At 34.9% G+C, this 18,888-nt stretch overlaps 1 protein-coding gene across 1 annotated transcript in view; it reads right to left on the reverse strand.

Moving 5' to 3' along the window:
• The window catches only part of LOC121729103 (homeobox protein 9), a 44,647-nt gene that overhangs the window by 19,755 nt on the left and 6,004 nt on the right, over positions 1–18,888 (reverse strand). Inside the window, exon 2 of the mRNA XM_042117493.1 lies at positions 15,678–15,807. Within this exon, the coding sequence (XP_041973427.1) occupies positions 15,678–15,807 (130 nt within the window). The remainder of the gene's footprint in view (positions 1–15,677; positions 15,808–18,888) is intronic.

Raw genomic sequence — 18,888 nt, forward strand, 5'->3', positions numbered from 1 at the left:
TACATGTTGCCTACCACCGGTTCGGGAACTAACCCGGCGATAAGAACCGGCGTAAGAAATCTCGCACGGGGCCACTTAGCTTTATAGTAAAAAAGTGGAAAATTTGTCTTATAAAAAAATTAAATTTACAATGTAAAATTTTATTTTTTTAAAAGACAAATTTTTTAAAATGTAAAGTATTCTATGTCCTTTCCCGGGACTCAAAATATTTTCATACTTTTCAACAAAATAAGGGCGTGAAGACTGACAGACAATAACGCATTTGTAATATTAGCATGGGCGTACCCAGGTTCTGGGCCAGGGGGGGGCAAAATACCCAGGATCTGGGCCAGGGGGGGGGGGGGGGGGGGGTAAATAACCCAGGTTATGGGCCAGGCGGGGGCAAATCAGATTTTTTATAAGCTAGGTGTTTATAAATAAATAAAAAATATATAATTTTTAGTTGTAAAAATATTGTATTGCAAACAAATGGCAAAAATTCGTTTTCTTAAAATTTGATTTTTATAGATAAAAGTACTAAATAATATACTTAGTAGGTCCCTACTAAGTATATTGTCAACATGATCCAGGGGTGGGCAGGGGGGGGGGGCCCCTGCCCACCCCTCGGTACGCCCATGAATATTAGTATGGATTACATTTTAATACATAATAATAATTGGTTAGATTTAAAATAATTTACAACATTAAATCTGATTAAATTATTGTCACTTTGAGAATTCCACTATACATTTTAGAAAATCGGTAATAAAATATTCTGTGCCAATTTTATTAATTATGGCATTGCTAGTAGTACAGGTTCCCTCGAAAAAAAATTTTTTTACTACTATATCAAGCTAATTTTTGACTGATATCCAAAAAGGAGGAGGTAACACCAAACAAAAATCTATACTAGGATGCAGATAGCCAATAATGGGATAATTGCCAACGTTGGGGTAGTTCGCCCTACTTCTCGTAGGAAAAAAAAATCAGATGGAATTAAATAACAGAAGGGAAAGTTGTGTATGTCGGTATAAGGCCGTTTGTTCAACGCTGTGTTCACCGGGACGTCACCGACAAATCCATACTAATATTATAAATGCGAAAGTGTGTATGTCTGTCTGTTACCTCTTCACACCCAAACTGCTAAACCGATTTTGCTGCAATTTGGTTAGGAGATTCTATGGATCCCGGGAAAATGTACGGTACTCACACGATAAACGAATTTTAGCGCAACGGAGTTGCGGGCTTAATCTAGTATTTAAATAAAATGCCATTTTATGACCTGTCATAGGTTTCATTTTCTACCGATCCGTCTAGCGATCCATGCCGCCGCTGCTTTCTAGTGGTGTAGAGCAAAATGATACCTATAGCCGCTGTAGGTTCCATTTTGCTATCCTTATATACCTATAGGTAATAAAGTGTAATTTTATATGAATTTTTGTTCGGTGAAGTGCCGGTGACGGCAGTAATGGACAATCGGCCTAACGGTTACAATCCGGGTAGATCGATGCCTGTTCTCCAGCCACCCCAATTACTGTAACCCCGTATCGCTCAAACATCACCTACACCCTTTAATATATCATGGGCTTGGTGGGGCTTGGGCACTGGGCTGCAGTCGAGAGGACTACATAATAATTTTTCTTTTAACCTTTTCAAAGATTTTCCTGTGCATAGTTATTGAATTATATTATAAATTTTTCTAGCAGTAATCGTAAGAACCAAAAATTTCTCGGGTACGTACCTTTTTAAGCTACTAAGCGACCCTAACTTATTGGGTTCTGAGTCATTTACCCTTTCGGTAACCTGTCTATGAGTCTGGTATATCCGCTTTTATATATGCCCAAAAGGAATTATTTATGAAGTACAAATTATTATTTACTGGCTGACACCCGCAATTTCGTTACGCCAAAATTCGTTTATCGCGCGGGAACCATACATTTTTCCTATGTCCTTTCATGGGCCTCAAAGTATCTCGATACCAAATTTCAGCAAAATCGGTGCAGCGGTTTGGGCGTGAAGAGCTGGTAACAGACAGACAGACACACTTTCGCACTTATAATATTATTATTAGTATATTAATATTAGTAATTAGTATTACTCCATACTAAGTAATAAAGCTTGTAGTACAAATGGGATCCATACTTCCATAAGTATGGATCTCATTTGTACTACAAGCTAACTCTGAGCGACTTTGCTAGGTAACACAAGAATTTTATAATACTTTCATGGAAAAACTTTTATCCCTAATTTAATTCTAAGTGCCAGCGCAAAGCTATTTGTACTAAGTCATAAAAATAAGTGTTTAGAATATTGCGAACAACAGAAATGGCTGCAGTCCAATTTTCCATCCACTTTTACAGTTACAATTTGAGCTGATCGCGGCTTGGCGAGGTCGCGCTACGCAGGCTTAATAGTCTTTGTGTTGTATACTAGGCTATGTGCTACTGTTACTGGCATACCTTTGTAATTGTCTAATTTGAAATGCCTTTAATATTATGACATACCCACAATTATGTTCGAACAACTGAAAACCCAACATTATGGCCGGTTAATATTATTATTCCTTATGATTACTAGATCTATTGGTAAACCCGGAATAAAATTGGTAAACCCGCAATCAATATTATTCAAATTTACCATATTATGTGCACAGGGCCTCTATCATTATCTTTGTCACTTCCATGCAGTTTCCTTGCAATTCACTTATCAGTTGAAAAGTGAATGGTTCTGTTTCGGTATCATTACCGCTTTTACTTCTGAATGGTTTTAACCTGTAATATTTGTCTCTGAACTGGATTAAGAAATGTCAAACACGAACGTCAAATTTGACAAACGGAATTGTTTTTTTTTTAGGAATTGAAATGGCTTAGCCATAATGACTAACGGAAAAATTGTAAATCAAGATGAAAATATAGTTTAAAAAAAGATGGATATTTTTTATTATAAAATATACTATTTTCTAATATATAACGTGGTCAATGTAGGAATAGTTACTTTTGCACTGATTTATTGTATTTAAAGGTAATTATTATAAATGTGTAAATGGTTTTATTTATATTTTTTTGGTATTTTATAAGCCCTTTATCAAAACACTGAGAAAATAACACTCCTTCATGTTTATATTATCACAAGCATGGCGATCTAGAGGAGAAAGAATTCTCTGACATTGGCAAGTCGGCAATTAAAAAAAAGAAGAAGGAGACAAAAAAAAATATAATTAGATGTTGTTATTAAGTTTATAGAGATTATGTTATATGCAAGAAATTGATAAGTTTATTATTACCTATACCAATTTGATATCTATGCTAAATAATCTACCTTAAAAAAGTCTTAGAAATGCATCAAACTTGTGGATTACAATTACATGCATTACAACAGAGTTGATGTCATGAGTTGAACATAGTTTGTTGAACTTGAACTCATTCTTGAACACCTACGTTTTTTTGAGCTTTCAAATAGGTATTATTGTAACATAAACAGGCAATTTATTAGTTTAATAATCCCCTTTTCGTGCCTTGTAAGGCATTTTACATTATTAGTACTGTGTACGCTGAACCAAATATTTTTCAGGATAAAGGATGATTGCTAACACTGAGATACTATAAGTACTACATTTTATAATAAAGAATTGCAAGTGTAATGATGACGAAGTTCTAGGAAGATAATATATATTCACTCAAAAGCTTAAATTAAAAGAAATTTAATAAATACTCGTTTTTAAATGTTTTTTCATTTATTTTCTCACTTAAATATACCTACCTTAGATACATTTTCATACACAGCTTTCATCAATAGATACTATATTTGTCTTACACCTTATTATCAACCTATATCAGATAAGCAAGTGTTAAATCTCTTTTATATTATACTTATAAAAATATTTATACAGTGGAAATCTTAAACAAGGTCTTGTCACTTAAAATCAAAGAAGATGAATCAAATATCCCTTGTGTAAATATTAATTTATTATTATTAAAGGAGTTCAAATACAAACTTTTGATGAAAGATAAAAACAATATTATAATTTCAGACTTTTATTTGGCAAACCAATAACAATTAGAAACTGCATTGCAAGTTGCAACTATGGGAAATTGCCTGGGATATCTCAGACAGAGAGCGGTCAAGGGTTTTGTGTTCTTTGTGTAGTATTATGTTGTAGAATGCCTCCCGTATGAGTATCTCTATATACTCACACAGGAGTTCTGAATGTGTCAGAATTGCTCCTCAGTCACACACTGACTGCTCCAACGCAAATGCTTCATCGCGTGACCACTCTGTCTGATAGGTCCCTAAAACGACCACATCTTTTTAAAATGTATAATACATGAGGACTTACTAAAGTCCTCATGTATTTTAAATTTTAATGTAATAATATAAAACTAATATTATTATTATTGAGGTACAAAAGTATTTTTGGTAATAATAATATAAGTTCCAATGAAAATATTATGTTTTATGAACAATAAGTATGTTTGTTATGCAATTTTTGTTATGTCTTTTTGGAAAAAGTACTATATTAAGTAATGTAGGATTATATTTTTGAGTTTTAGTGACTATTCCCATTGCATATTATATCATATTGTAGTCAAGAGAAGTTATAAATGAAAAAGTGCATATGAGAATTTAGCTAATTTGGATTTTATATTATCAATGATTTAACTTTTCTAGTAGTTTAGGTGTATGTGTGTGTGTCAATATTTATTCGTGAATATACATGAATCTAAAGTTTCAAAGGTTGTGTTCTCAAAATTCTTGTTATTGAGAAAGTAATACCTTTGAATTTACCTCTTTGGTGCAGCGTTTATCATGCATGGTTTACAAGGAAATAGTTTGTGAAATAACACAAAGACCTACTGCAATCAAAAGATTGTACGAAATGCTCCTAAGATAGGTTCCTAAGAAGTACATAGTAAGTCCTCATGTATTTTAAATTTTAATTTAATATAAAACTAATACTTATTATTATTATTGAGGTAAGTACAAAAGTATTTTTGGTAATACATAATAATATATGTTCCTATGATAATATTATGTTTTATGAACAATAAGTTCCATATGTTTGTTATGCAATTCTTATTAAGTAAGTCTTTTTTGGAAAAGTACTATAATGTAGGTTTTTGTTTTTGAGTAAAATTTAGTGATTTACACTATTCCCATCATATAATACCATATTGTAGTCAAGAGAAGAAGTTATAAATGAAAAAGTGCTCATATGAGAATTTAGCTAATTGGGATTCTATGATATTATCAATTATTTAACTTTTCTATTAGTTTAGGTGTGTCAATGTTTATCCGGAGCATGTTATACATACATCTAAAGTTTTAAAGGTTGTGTTCTGAAAATTCTTGTTAAAAGTAAGTACTTAATATTGAATTTACCTCTTTGGTGCAGTGTTTATCATGCATATACCAAAATACTTCAGGTTTACAAGGAAATAGTTTGTGAAATAACACAAAAACCTACAATGCAACTATAAGATTGTACCTGTAGGTTTTTGGTGAAAATTCATACTTGTTTTACAGTAATTATACACAACACTTGTGTTCCTTATACCTTGTATGTGTTTCTTGTGTACTAAATCAATGCTGTCTTAGCTCATCGCACAAATGCAAACCTTATTGTTGACTAGACATATAGGTATATTGTACTAATATACTACACCTCACTTATGTTATTATTCTGAAACCTCACTAACACTAAATGGATTACTAAGGTCTCTACGTCTTTACTTATGTATCACTTCGTGATTAACTTGAGAATACTTAAGTACTTAATCGTTTTCCAAAAATTTGGACACTCCGAATGTTTAGTTTTTTGGTTTTAATAACGAATTATTTTCACTAAAATATATGCTATAGACTAAAATATAACTTATTAAGTAACTAACCAACTAAATAGCAATATAATTTAAGACTAAAAAGTATGTAATATTAATAAATAAAATTACTAAAATGTAAACTATTCAGTAAAAGCTACTCGTTGGTTGGTGTTTATTGAATTGCTGTATTTGACGTAAAAGCAAGCGAGCTTATGTCAGAAGTGTTGTCATGATACCAAATGATACGAAATTATTACTCAGTTAACAATGGAGAAGTGAGTTTTGTGTCACGTGACCACTGACTGGCTGGAAAATAGAGGTCATGGTACCAAAATGCGAGCCAGTCAGTATTCTGGCTGGCTTTAAGAGCTCATGATAGGGGGGCAGGTACATACATTATACATACTTATAATGATAAGCTGATATCTTCAAACCGCTAATTCTTGTTTATTATTTCAAAATCAATATATTTATTTCTAAATAGGTTAACAAAGTTCACAAACACTTTTAGAACGTCGCGTCTACATGAGGCCTACCACCGGTTTGGGAACTAACCCGGCGAGAAGAACCAGCGTAAGAAACTCGCACGGGGCCATCTTTTACTAAAAAGATGGAAAATTACAATAGTAACTTAAACTATTTTACAAAAGAATGTAAAATGTGTTATATTTATATAGAAGCAGCTTACAGTCAGTCAGCTTATTTTTCCCAGGGTGTGCTATCATTGAGAAAATAATTAATCTTATAATAAGCCCTAGCACACAAACGTTCTTTAACAACTTTTTTTTTAATTTATTAACTGAAAGATTTTGGTCAATTTTTGGGATTTTATTATATAGACGTATACATTGGCCTTTAAAAGATTTGCTCACTTTGCTAAGCCTGTTTATTGAAATAATTTCTTCTTTCATTCGGCATTTTCAATCCAAATAACACGTCTGAACAGTAAACAAAAATTGTTTTTATAGAAAAAAATATAGAATGTTCGAATTTTGTTATCAGGCTTAGAAAACTACTCTCTGTAATTTTATGAAAAACATTTTTCAAAGTTTTACTTCACGGAATCTCAAAGAAAATATTTAGGGCTAAGAATAAATAAGATAAACCTGTATTGTTATAATAGGCGCGTCATAAAATTGCCACGTTCTTAAAATATAGAAATAAAAGACTGCCTCTTTTAACATTAAAAGCTTGACAAATGGAAAAAGCGTTTCGCCAAATTTTTCCTCATAAAATAATAATCAAAGGCATAATAAATTGGAGCACAAGAAAAGAAATTTATTAACAATTTTGTGTTACCGTGAATCACATTGTTAGCATAGACAATAAAGAATACACATTTTAATTACGTTTGATATATTCTTTAGTTCTTTGTCTATCTACATAAGAAACTGAGTGTCTGTCTACTTGTAGATACAATAGCACGACACGACATATTAATATAAAATACGATTAACGAACGAATACCGAATTTAAATATTAAAGAAATTTTCCTTAATATTTAAATTCGGTATTCGTTCGTTAAAAGCTCTCATATTGCGTTATCATTATATAACGCATGTTCGCAAGGTGTAAAATATTAATTAATTGTGATAAAACGTCTCTTTTTTTTATCTATTTATTAAAGGGGTTTTGTCACCCATATGAAACAAAATATAAAATTACAACATAAGATACTTAAATACTACTTACAATAGAATCAAAATATATATCTAGTAGAATTTGGGCCTCGCTTGAATTAGGTCAGGATCATAAAGTTAATATTACCTATCGGATAGGTAATATTAACTCTATGGTCAGGATAGAAAACTATTACAAACTCCTATGTTTCCTAAAATATCATAACCGAGGCTACTACGTCTCGACGTAGTACATGTATCGATGTATTGATGGTGACCCGACCACACCATCAATACATGTTGTACATGTATAAAACGTCTCTATAATATCAATGTAGTCCTAACGATATCACAATCTACATAATATTTATAATTGACAATACACCTCACATAAAAGTCTGATAATGCGTTATGCGACGTAACATTATGATTTTCAGAAAGTAGAGCGGGAGCTCGGAGCACGTATAAGAGAATCCCGTGGAATACGAAGATAACGCAACTCTCGCTGCGAAAGTGACTTTGCGACGTGACGGGCGTACGCAATGGCGGGATAATTCCATGTCGCGATGTTAGAGGAGCTCAATGATGCTATTCTGCCACTGAAGTGCCACTGTTTATAGACATTGGTATAGAATTCAGTACAAGTGTACAAAATAAAGGTATAACAATTTGTTAGTCCCTTTTTTGCGATCTACTCGTCTAACTTTGATAGAATAAGTATATTCTTTAATGTGTATGCTGTAAAATATTTTGTTCATTATTTTTTCCTACTAAAATAGAAAATTAAAATGTAGAGGTAGACATAGAGGAATAAATATACATTTCATGAAACGATATAAATTATAAAGTTGCAAAATTATACTTTAACATCCCACTCTACGTCTCGAGGGGTATACCGTAGAGTTTTCAACTGTAGGGCTTAACTAAGTAAGAGTACCTATATCAGACATTGCAGATACTTCTCACACATGAACATACAAAAAAAATTAAAAATATCCACAGTCGAACATATTTAATCTCCTTCTTTTTGGAAGTCGGTTAAAAAGCGTTAGCATTAAATGTATCTAGATACCTTCGTTATTTGGTCATAATACGTCAATGTATTAGTTGGAATTTAACGGCCAAGCTACCCTAGACGTAGCCTGACCAAATAAATCGACTAAATAATTTATCAGATTTGAACAAACTTTATGAAATACCGATTCACAACCGCTTACAATTTTTCAGGCAATTATAAGAATTTCCACGTACAGGCTAACAGATTTTATTGAAAGGGCACATACAAGATAATAACGAATGAAGTCAGTCGCACAGAAAGGCAGCCATTACGGCGGCTTCACACAGCGAACAATAGCTAAACGGGGTACCGCTCCGCTTCACAAAATGACCACGTACAGCCGTAACCGACACATTGTGTCTACATTCCTACACCCTCGCCTCGTACAGCCATCGTACAGCATTCGCCCGCAGCCATAAACCAAACGTTTTGTATGAAATGTTATTCTAACGCCATATCTAGCTAACTTTGTCGTTGTCACTAGCCATTTTTATTTTTAACCCCCGACAAAAAAGAGGGGTGTTATAAGTTTGACGAGTCTGTCTGTCTGTCTGTCTGTCTGTTTGTCTGTGTGTGTATCTGTCCGTGGCATCGTAGCATCCAAACGGGTGGACCGATTTTGATCTAGTTTTTTTTGTTTGAAAGCTGACATGATCGAGAGTGTTTTTAGCTATAATTCATCATCATCAGCCTGCTCACTGCTGGACAATCAGGGTTATTCTGGTTCATGTAAGGCCGTTAGCAACTTGTAGTCGTTTTAATGGGTTTTATATTTCATTCTAGTTCGTGACATTTGTGAATATACAATATACGTATACACATAATAATGGAAAGTTGACCTGGTGCTGCAGCATCACCTGGTAATCAATAATTTCGTGTTTGGGCTCATTTTAATTGCGACAACCAGTAAGAAGTAGATAAAGTATAAACAGTAAATATTTACATGCTGCTGCTGCAGCATCACCTGGATTCTATAGGAACCGAGCTTCGTATGAACCCAAAGTGGAGGTTTCATGTTTGGGCTCATATTAACGGCCTCATCGAAAAGGACATTGAGAGCTGGTAATCATGAGAATATGATTCTGTTGATAGGAATTATTCTGCACTATAAGTTATAACCAACACAAGTTTAAAAAGTATGAAATAAAATTAAATTAAGAATTAAAAAAAACCCCCGCCAAAACAACTTTAAAAAGTAATGAAATAATATTTATTGCCTTTAAGTTCAAATAATTCCTAACTTGTGTAAAGTAATATTTTAGTTCATAATTGTTGTCAAGGTGTGTCGGGGGACCGCTAATGTATATGTTTGATTTCACATAAGAAGTTTAAGGATCAATTCACAGCGATCTGAATCGAGATAGGTAACCAGCGACTTGGCGGTTGTAGGTTGTAGTTTACTTGGCGGTCCCCCGACACACCGTGACAACAAATATGGACTAAAATATTACTTTACACAAGTTAGGAATTATTTGAACTTAAAGGCAATAAATATTATTTCATTACTTTTTAAAGTTGTTTTGGCGGGGGTTTTTTTAAATTTCTTAATTTAATTATTACCCGACTGCCAGGAGGGTTATGTGTTTGGCGCGTATCTTGTATGTTTGTCATATTCTTTATTACCTTGCATCTCCAGTACCGCTGAACGGATTTTCACAATTGAGGTATCGTTAGATTTGTCTTAACGACCCAAGTGTTCTTAGATAGGTGACATTAAAAAAAACAAAATAACAGATGTTTGACGCCATATTGTGAGGTAAAAAAAATAAAAATTCTACCAAGCATATCGAGTGGGGTATCAAAATAAAGGATTTTAAACACTGATTCTAAATATGTATATAACTTGCAGTTTTAATATTAAATGGAACGATAAATCTACACTAATATTATATAGAGGAAAGATTTGATTTTTTGTTTGCTTGGCTCCGAAACTACTGGATCGATTTGAAAAATTCTTTTACCATTGGAATTCTACATTACTTTTGCTGAACATAGGCTGAATTTTATTTTGGAAAAAATAGGGTTCCATAAAATATTTGGGTTCTTCGGACGCAAGGTGTAAAAAATCAACCAGAAAAGTTGCTTATTTTACGTACGCTGCCTAAACTATAAAAGACAGAACCACAAAATGTTCTAAGTATTTGTAGAACTTATAAATATCTACAAAAAAGTCCGCGACACACTATACGTATCTATGTCGAGTGAGGCACAATGACCATTTTTTTATTTAAAAATACGTATCTATGTCGAGTGAGGCACAATGACCATTTTTTTATTTAAAAATCTTGAATTTTTTTGGACTGCATTTAAACGCGTTTATTTTACTCATTCTTATTATTTCTTACCAAACTAAATTATTCCATCGCTAAGTACAGTTTATGTAGATAATATTTGGTCTTTGAATGAATAAAATTGGACATTTGGTTTTGAAATTATGGCAAAATTGAAATATTACGATATATTGGCATCACCGGCGGGTGCGCGTGCGGGAGGAAGACTCCGACTGCATTTTATAATCCACTTTCTTGTTATACATTTTTCTATGTAACCTTCTATTTATCCTGGCATGAAACTCATAAGCAAGAGTCGTATCAATTAAAACATGGATTCGATGCCTCCGGCAGAATTAGGTCTTTTTTCGTTCTTTTTAGTTTTTTGATTTTTAATTAATTTATTTTATTTACTTAATTATAGTACTATCAACCTTCGTGAGTAGCTTCAATTTGATAAGACGAACAACAATTTCCTTTGCGAAAATTCTCGAAAGTAGTAGCTAACAGAGATAAAAAAGATTTAATATTTCGTCTTATCAAAATAAAGCTACTCACTACTCACGAAAAATTTGCTTTATAGTAATAAAAAAAGATTGTTCTAGGGAACCTGTACTATTAGCGGCAGTTTGCTTCACAAATTACCTATTAATATCAAGAAATTAAGTGATAAATTTATTTCCCTCGTTACCGAAATTTATAATGCCTAAGTCCTAACGAACAGTTAAAAATTAGATAAATGATTACTTATTTCAATATTATAATTTTGAAGCTCGGAGACTGTGCTCAACCAATCGGAATACAGCCGTTAAAAATTGTATTATATTTTTCTTTTGTTCCATTTTAATAATTGAATTTTTTCAATGCCTGGGATTTTGTGAGTTACCAAAACCTTTAAAACCGACTTCCAAAAAGGAGGAGTATAGGAGGATATATATATATATATATATATATATATATATATATATATATATATATATATATATATATATATATTTTTTTTTTTTTTTGTGTATGTTCAACGACTACTCCGCCGTTTGTGAACCGATTTCCGAAATTTTTGTTTTGTTGTATGAGGTTTCACTCCAATTTGGTCCCATTTTCACAGAAGTTGTGACCTGATGATGAGAACCATGAGTAATCGAGGGAACTCCTCGAAATTTACATGGAAACATATGGTGATTTTGGTTTTATAAGAAGCATCCTAAGCATATGCTACCAAAACGCAAGATTTTGCACTGAGGTATACTATGGTTCCGAAGGTACTAAGAGAACTCCGGATCCCTTATAGATACAAGTTTGGGGGTTTAGGCGTTGTTGTAAGAACTGAAAGCATATACTACTATGCAAATTAAATTCATCATCATCATCATCATTACCACGACACCAATGTCACAAAAATTGAACATAACAAATTCAACCTTAACTCCAGAGCGTAAGGCACACATTTGATATTACTTCTGAGAAGTAAGTTGCTTCGATAATACAAGTAACATCGCCTGTCACCTTCGATCACTAATCACACTTCCATACAAACGGCGCGAAATCGCCGAGATATTTACCTACTATTCTGGAAAACGACCTAATTTCAACCTTTTGCATTGCGTTTAGCGTTCATAGTACAATAACTGTCTGCCATCTTACTTTTGTTTCTTTTACCACGTGTTCACTTCCACAATAAAGTGAATAGATTATTTGAACCACTAGACGTTACACTACAAAATGTTATATCCGAGTGGCAGGATCGGTGGGACACCTCGATCAAAGGTCGTCCTGTACAATTTCTTTCCTTCGGTTCGTGAACGACTCGCTATGCATTGGATAGAAATAGATCACTGCGTTGCGCAATTCCTAACTGGTCACGGCAATTTTAAAGCTAAACTTCATGGATTCAAGCTAGTTCCATCTCCTCTTTGCGAGTGCTCGACCGAAGGCAGCCCACAAGAACAAACTGCTCATCACATACTGTGGGAATGCGATCTCTGGCATGAGGAAAGAACCGATTTGCTAAACAGCATCCAATGTGTTTCCGGAGCCGTATACTACGATGATCTCGTAGGCAGCGCAAACAATTTCCGTGCTTTCAAACGTTTTTGTCATAAATACTATTGGAAACAATCGAACGCAAGTTTGCCATTATAAATATATTATATCATTTTTATGAAGTAGGCATATTGTATTAAGTATATTTTTACCCGTGCTGCTTCCCCCTCTTATTCGGACATTAATTGTCATTACAATTTGGCTGTCTCCCGCTTTGCTTGGGGAGTGAAATTGGATATCTCCTACTCCTCCTCCTACTTTTCTTCTGATTAATTTCGTTGCGGGTCCCAAGACAGATTTAGCTTGTCCCTCGGGCATCCCTGAGATCATATCAAAGGGTTTTCGTGGTTGGTTGCCACTGTTGATCCTGGCGACACAGGAGTTGCAGTGGTGGGAATGTGTGGTGGGCCTTTTGCCCGTTAAAAAAAATGTGTTCACTTCGATTTTTTTAAATGTAAGTATTGTTTAAAATTATCTGCAAATGATATTATATTTTGTATGTGTGACTGTTAACAAATTGTAATAACTAATAAGATACGCAGAATAATATGCAGGTGTGTTATTCTACGTAAGTATAGTACGCGATGGTTTACTAGGTAAGTAACTAAAAAGAGTGAAATTATTATTTTTAACAAAAAATTAAAACCGACTTCCAAGGTAAAGACAATAATAACATCCATATTATATGAACTAAAAAGTATTAAATAATTTTTCCCATCTAATAGTGCCTATTTCCGAATTCGGCTAAAAATCAACTATTTCTGTACTCAATCTTCATCATTTTGAAGTCGGTGCCAGTTCCAAAAGTTTCAAATATTCTGGCAGACTGAAGATTCAGCTTTATCTGGTACCGACTTCAAAATGATGAAGATTGTGTTTAGAAATAGTTGATTTTAGTCGAATTCGGAAAAAGGCACTATTAGATAAAAAATAGGAAAAAATATTTTTACCTTGGAAGTCGGTTTTAATTTTTTGTTTAAAATAATAATTGAATTATCGTCATCGCTGCGTACGAATACCTTAGGTAGGTACTAGTTTACCGTAGGTTCTCAAAGAACCTTACATTTTTTTTTTCGCATATAAATATGTGTAAGTGTTGACTGCAGTGGTATATTTACTATTTACTAAAGAATATAACTATACGGTTTCTCGTCGCATGTATCTAATCATCTCATCGCGGTCAGCATTAATTCTGAATGTCTTGCGAGATACAACCGCAGTAGGGACATGTAAGGAGGTCCGGGTACAGGAAGTCGATTACGGTATACTGCCTCGGCGCGATGGGCAACGGCTCCTACACTACATTCACTTTGATGCTGTATGATCATTATCACTTGACTACATGGAGATTATATGATTTGTAAAATGTAAGTTACCTATTTTATCACCTCAAAAATTATCCATTTGGATTATATTATGGAAATATTGGATTCGTTCGCAAAGAAATTTGTTTATCGCCCGAAAAAAAATTTAAAAAGTATTCTATGCCCTTTCCCAAAATGTGTTTAGGCGTAAAACTTCTATGACAAGTATGAATTTAATTTTATGAGATTATCTCAATCATCTATGATAAATTGGATAGATATGGATTGATATAACCAATTCCCAGAATGTTCAGAATATAGACGTTCCTCCCCAGCTAATATCTAAGTTACCGGGAAAAATCAAATGATGAATGTAGGCACTCGTATAAAAAATGTATGTCACGTCTCTCTCAGTCTAGTGAACATTTGTGATGAGACGTTCGCTTGTCTCAATATGCTATGAAGTAAATAGATATCTCATAATACCAATAGATTAAAGATTACTTGTATCTTTACATCCAACTATACAAACTTGCACAAACTATAAATCAAAATATGTCATATAAAACATCAGTATATTTATCCTGCTGAAACCTAGTGATTTGTGTCCTAATTTCATCAGTCATATTATGCATTTACGAAATAATAAAATATAACATACAACTACACAAAGTATAACAACGTTGCGCTGTGGCTATCTTCCCGGGCACACATTTGGAACCAATGTTAAAACAGCAAACTTGTATAAAACCTTGCAAAGACACCAATGATTTTTTACTCAGTGGATGCTTATTATTTTTATTTGGGTCTCATTAACATCATTTCCAGCATTAAACAGTATGAAGCTGCTTGTTCCGGTCTCAAACAACTCGGCCTCGTTTTTATAAACAATAGCTGAATGCGTCGCGCCGGGAGCGAGCTCCAGGCCTCCAGCCACTGATACCATAATTTCTTGTATAATTTCAAGCTCCACAAATGATATAATTGCATCATTACATTTTCATTTCCGGTAAAATTTATTGCGCGAACGCCCTATTTTCTCGATTCATGTAATTATTGTCACAACATTTTCGTTTAGGCGATATTAGCAATTCTAATATGACTTACAACCTAAATAGACATTATTTTACTATTTTTTTAAGTCCAATATCATGTATTTATATAAGTTGTTTTTTTTTAGATTTAAGAGCCTTTTCAGGATAAATTGTACAATGTTAATCCAGAGCACATCTATAATACATCTATACATCTATACAAATAAATAAAATTGGAGTGTTTGTTAGTAATATTGAAAGAACCGTTTTTTTACTAAATGCATATAAATTTATATTGGGTACAGACACCAAAACAACATTTTTTACATTTTTTGTCTGTATGTCTGTCTGTCTGTTTGTTCCGGCTAATCTCTGAAATGGCTGGAGCGATTTTGACGGAACTTTTTTAAGCACATAGCTGATGTAGTAAAGAATAACTTAGGCTACTTTTAACCGACTTCCGAAAAGGAGGAGGATATATTATTTCACTTTTTTTATAATTGAACCTTAAAAAGGGGATTTTTTTCTGTTATGATGCTGTTTGCAACTCACCAGTGACCAAGTTAGCGTGGTGGAACTGGCAGACGGCGTCGGCCTCGTACCAAGAGATGCGGTCCCTGAAGTAGCGGTAGAACACCGGGAACCCCTCCTCCGGCAGCACCCATGTGTTGCTGATGTTCACCTGGACCAACAAACATAATGTTAGTACAATTAGAGAAGTTGATGCCTACGTAGATGGCGGACCTAAGTAATTTGGTCGCGTTAAGTCAAACCCATCCAACCGATCACAGCTAACATTGAGTTCATATAAGCCGACCACATGACGCAGGTCCGTCAACTGCCTAGGAATCAATTTCCTCGATGGTACATTTCTATGTACCATCGAGGCACAATAAAAAATTATATTTAACTACAGTACATAATATAAATATATGTACTTGTAGTTCCTCTTATCCCCGCTTTAATGAAAAAGTGAGTTTTCGCAATTTTTTTAACATTAGATATAAAAATTTATATAAATAAGCTACGTTTTGTATTTGTCTTTCGAGCTACTTTTCAGAAGAAGGCAATTAGAGAAGGACAAAACATTTTACGTCGGTATGTAATTTTATTAGTAACGAAGTTAGTGTAGTGCTTACAAGTACAACACGTATCATAAAATGTATATTATCTATGTATATTATCTATCTCAGTGTGTAATGCGTCGAGTTAGCGACCGGTCGTGCTCCGCGTTACACACGCAGCAAAAGTAATATTTTTGCGAATCGCGCGGCACATTGCCGCTGCACGTGACCATGGCGCTCGTGGCCAACGAGTTGCTGGCGTTTATCCAGCACGCCATCGACACTATGGACGAGGTCAGCATCATGCAGATCTGCAAGTCCTCCTTCTCCAGCGAGGAGATTTGCAAGGGCAAGCAGCTGCTATACGAGACGCTCGGACAGAGCGCGAATATGCCGTCGCGACGAAGAGACGGAACGGAAAGGAGCGTGCAGGACATCATCTCCCTGCTGAAGCAGACGGATCCTGATGAGGTGCCGGCTTTTGTGGCAAAGGAGCTCCACAAGCTGCCACCCGTCACATTGGACCACGTCGACGTCGTCAGCCTACTGAAGGACATCAGGTTCCTGAAGGAGGAGCTGGCCGGAGTTCGAGGTAGATTGCAGGCATCAGAGTCTACGATCAGTGACTTACATATTGAATTATCGCAATTAAAAAGTGGTAATTCAATATGTAGGTCACCTGATGCTGATGCCGCATTCGTCACTACTCGTCGTGGCGCGCAAGCGAGCACGTTTAGCCCGTCAGCATTATCGGACGGGTCAACGAACACCGCCGCTGCCGCCCCAGCCCCCGCTCCCCTCCCGGTTGCGCCGACCCCGAGTCCTCAGGCGAATGAGAGCCGCAAGGCTCCGAAGAGTCGCGAGACTGAGAGCCGCAAGGCTACGAAGAGCCGCAAGGTGGAGTCTTCTCGGCTTGGCAAGGACGAAGGCAGGAGGTGCGATGAGGAGGGCTTCATACTGGTGGAGAGGAGGAAGAAGCCCGCCGCCCGCAACCATCGCGGCACCGCACCATATGTACCTGAGCTGCGTCTGCGGAGCGAGGTCCCCGCGACGCCCCTGTACATATCCCGCCTGCACTGGTCCATGGAGGTCCAGGACGTCGTGGACTACATCCAGAAGAAGACGACACTGCGCCTGAGGGTCGAGCGTCTGCAGTCTCGCCACAAGGTTAACTTTAGCTCCTTTGTGGTGATAGTACCGACGAATCTTCTGTCGACTTTCGAGGCGCCGGAGTTCTGGCCGATGGATGTAGTCTATCGGAGGTTCCGGGGGAGACTCCGGAACGAAGCGAGTCACGTCGCCGGCAAAATGTGACAGTGTTAGTTTTTAAGTATATATAAAATATGTATGTTAGTTTTAAGGTATTTATTATATAATTATATGTATGTTAGATTTAAGGTATTTGTTATATGGGCCTCTGATGCCTGAATTAAATGATTTGATTTGATTATCATTATCATGTATACGATATAGATGTATACCATCTCTGGTTAATATAATATTGCCAGTTAGTATTAATAATATCATATACGCTACATTATCGTGTATTACATTACTTATTAATATTGATTCACCTATGTAACATAAGCAATTATTATTTTTATAAAGTTTTAGATATTGGATTTATTTATTCTCTATCATATTGATTTTGTTTTGATAAACATATTTAAAATATTAATAACACATGCAGTGTATTTGTGTAAGCACCGTTATTCATGAAACTATCAAATGAGACCGTCAAAATGAACAACTTTTTCTATGAGAACAATGCTGGGAACTCAAAAAAAAATGTCGTCTTCATACCCATACGGATGCCCGGATCGGCAATTTGTATCTGTATGAAGACGGATTTTTTTGAGTTCCCAGCATTGTTCTCATAGAAAAAGTTGCTCATTTTGACGGGCTCATATTTTGATGGTTTCAAGGATAACGGTGTTTACACAAACACATTGTATTTCATTTAACTTCTACCTCCGTAATATATGAAAAATAAACTCCGGATTTCATTTTACTTTGTCTACATTCTACCCATATTTGCACAAAAAGTTTTCAAAGAACAAACCCTCGTGCAGAGATATACAACTAAATATACGAGTGATATGAGATGAAAGTAGGTCATAATTCACTCCTCTTGGCGAATAATCGTAAAAGTCAGGAAATGTAAATAAAAGCTTTGAAATATGTATACAAAAAATATGAAATTCATATCATGAAAAAAGCAGGGGATTGTAGCTTTTGAGTGAAGAATAAAACAAAGCTATGGAAAACAAAATTACTAAAAGCTTATTGTCAGACATACTCTAAAGGTACGCTTATACGGGCAACTAAAATTACTCCACTCCGGTCAATTCTCGTCGACTTTGATGTCACGACTACATCAAGCAATTTTCGGCAACAAACAGCAATATTGCGCAATACAGCGCAATACAATTGAGCGATATGGCGCAACTTCATCAACTAGTTACTAGGCGACATTGAGTGATATGAAATATCTGAAGCATTATTGCCAAAATAATCGCCGCAATTTATTAAAATTGCCTAATATTGCTCCACTATAAATTGCTCCAGATCGCTCCATTCATGTCGCCGGGCATTGCCCGTGTAAGCGCTTCTTTAGAAATTATTTCGTCCGTAATTAGTGACAGGCTGATTATTTTTGCTTAAAATATCCCTGATTTGACATTTATCATTATTTTACA

This window comes from Aricia agestis, chromosome 1 (genome assembly GCF_905147365.1).
Source record: "Aricia agestis chromosome 1, ilAriAges1.1, whole genome shotgun sequence".
Classification (NCBI taxonomy): Eukaryota; Metazoa; Arthropoda; class Insecta; order Lepidoptera; family Lycaenidae; genus Aricia; species Aricia agestis.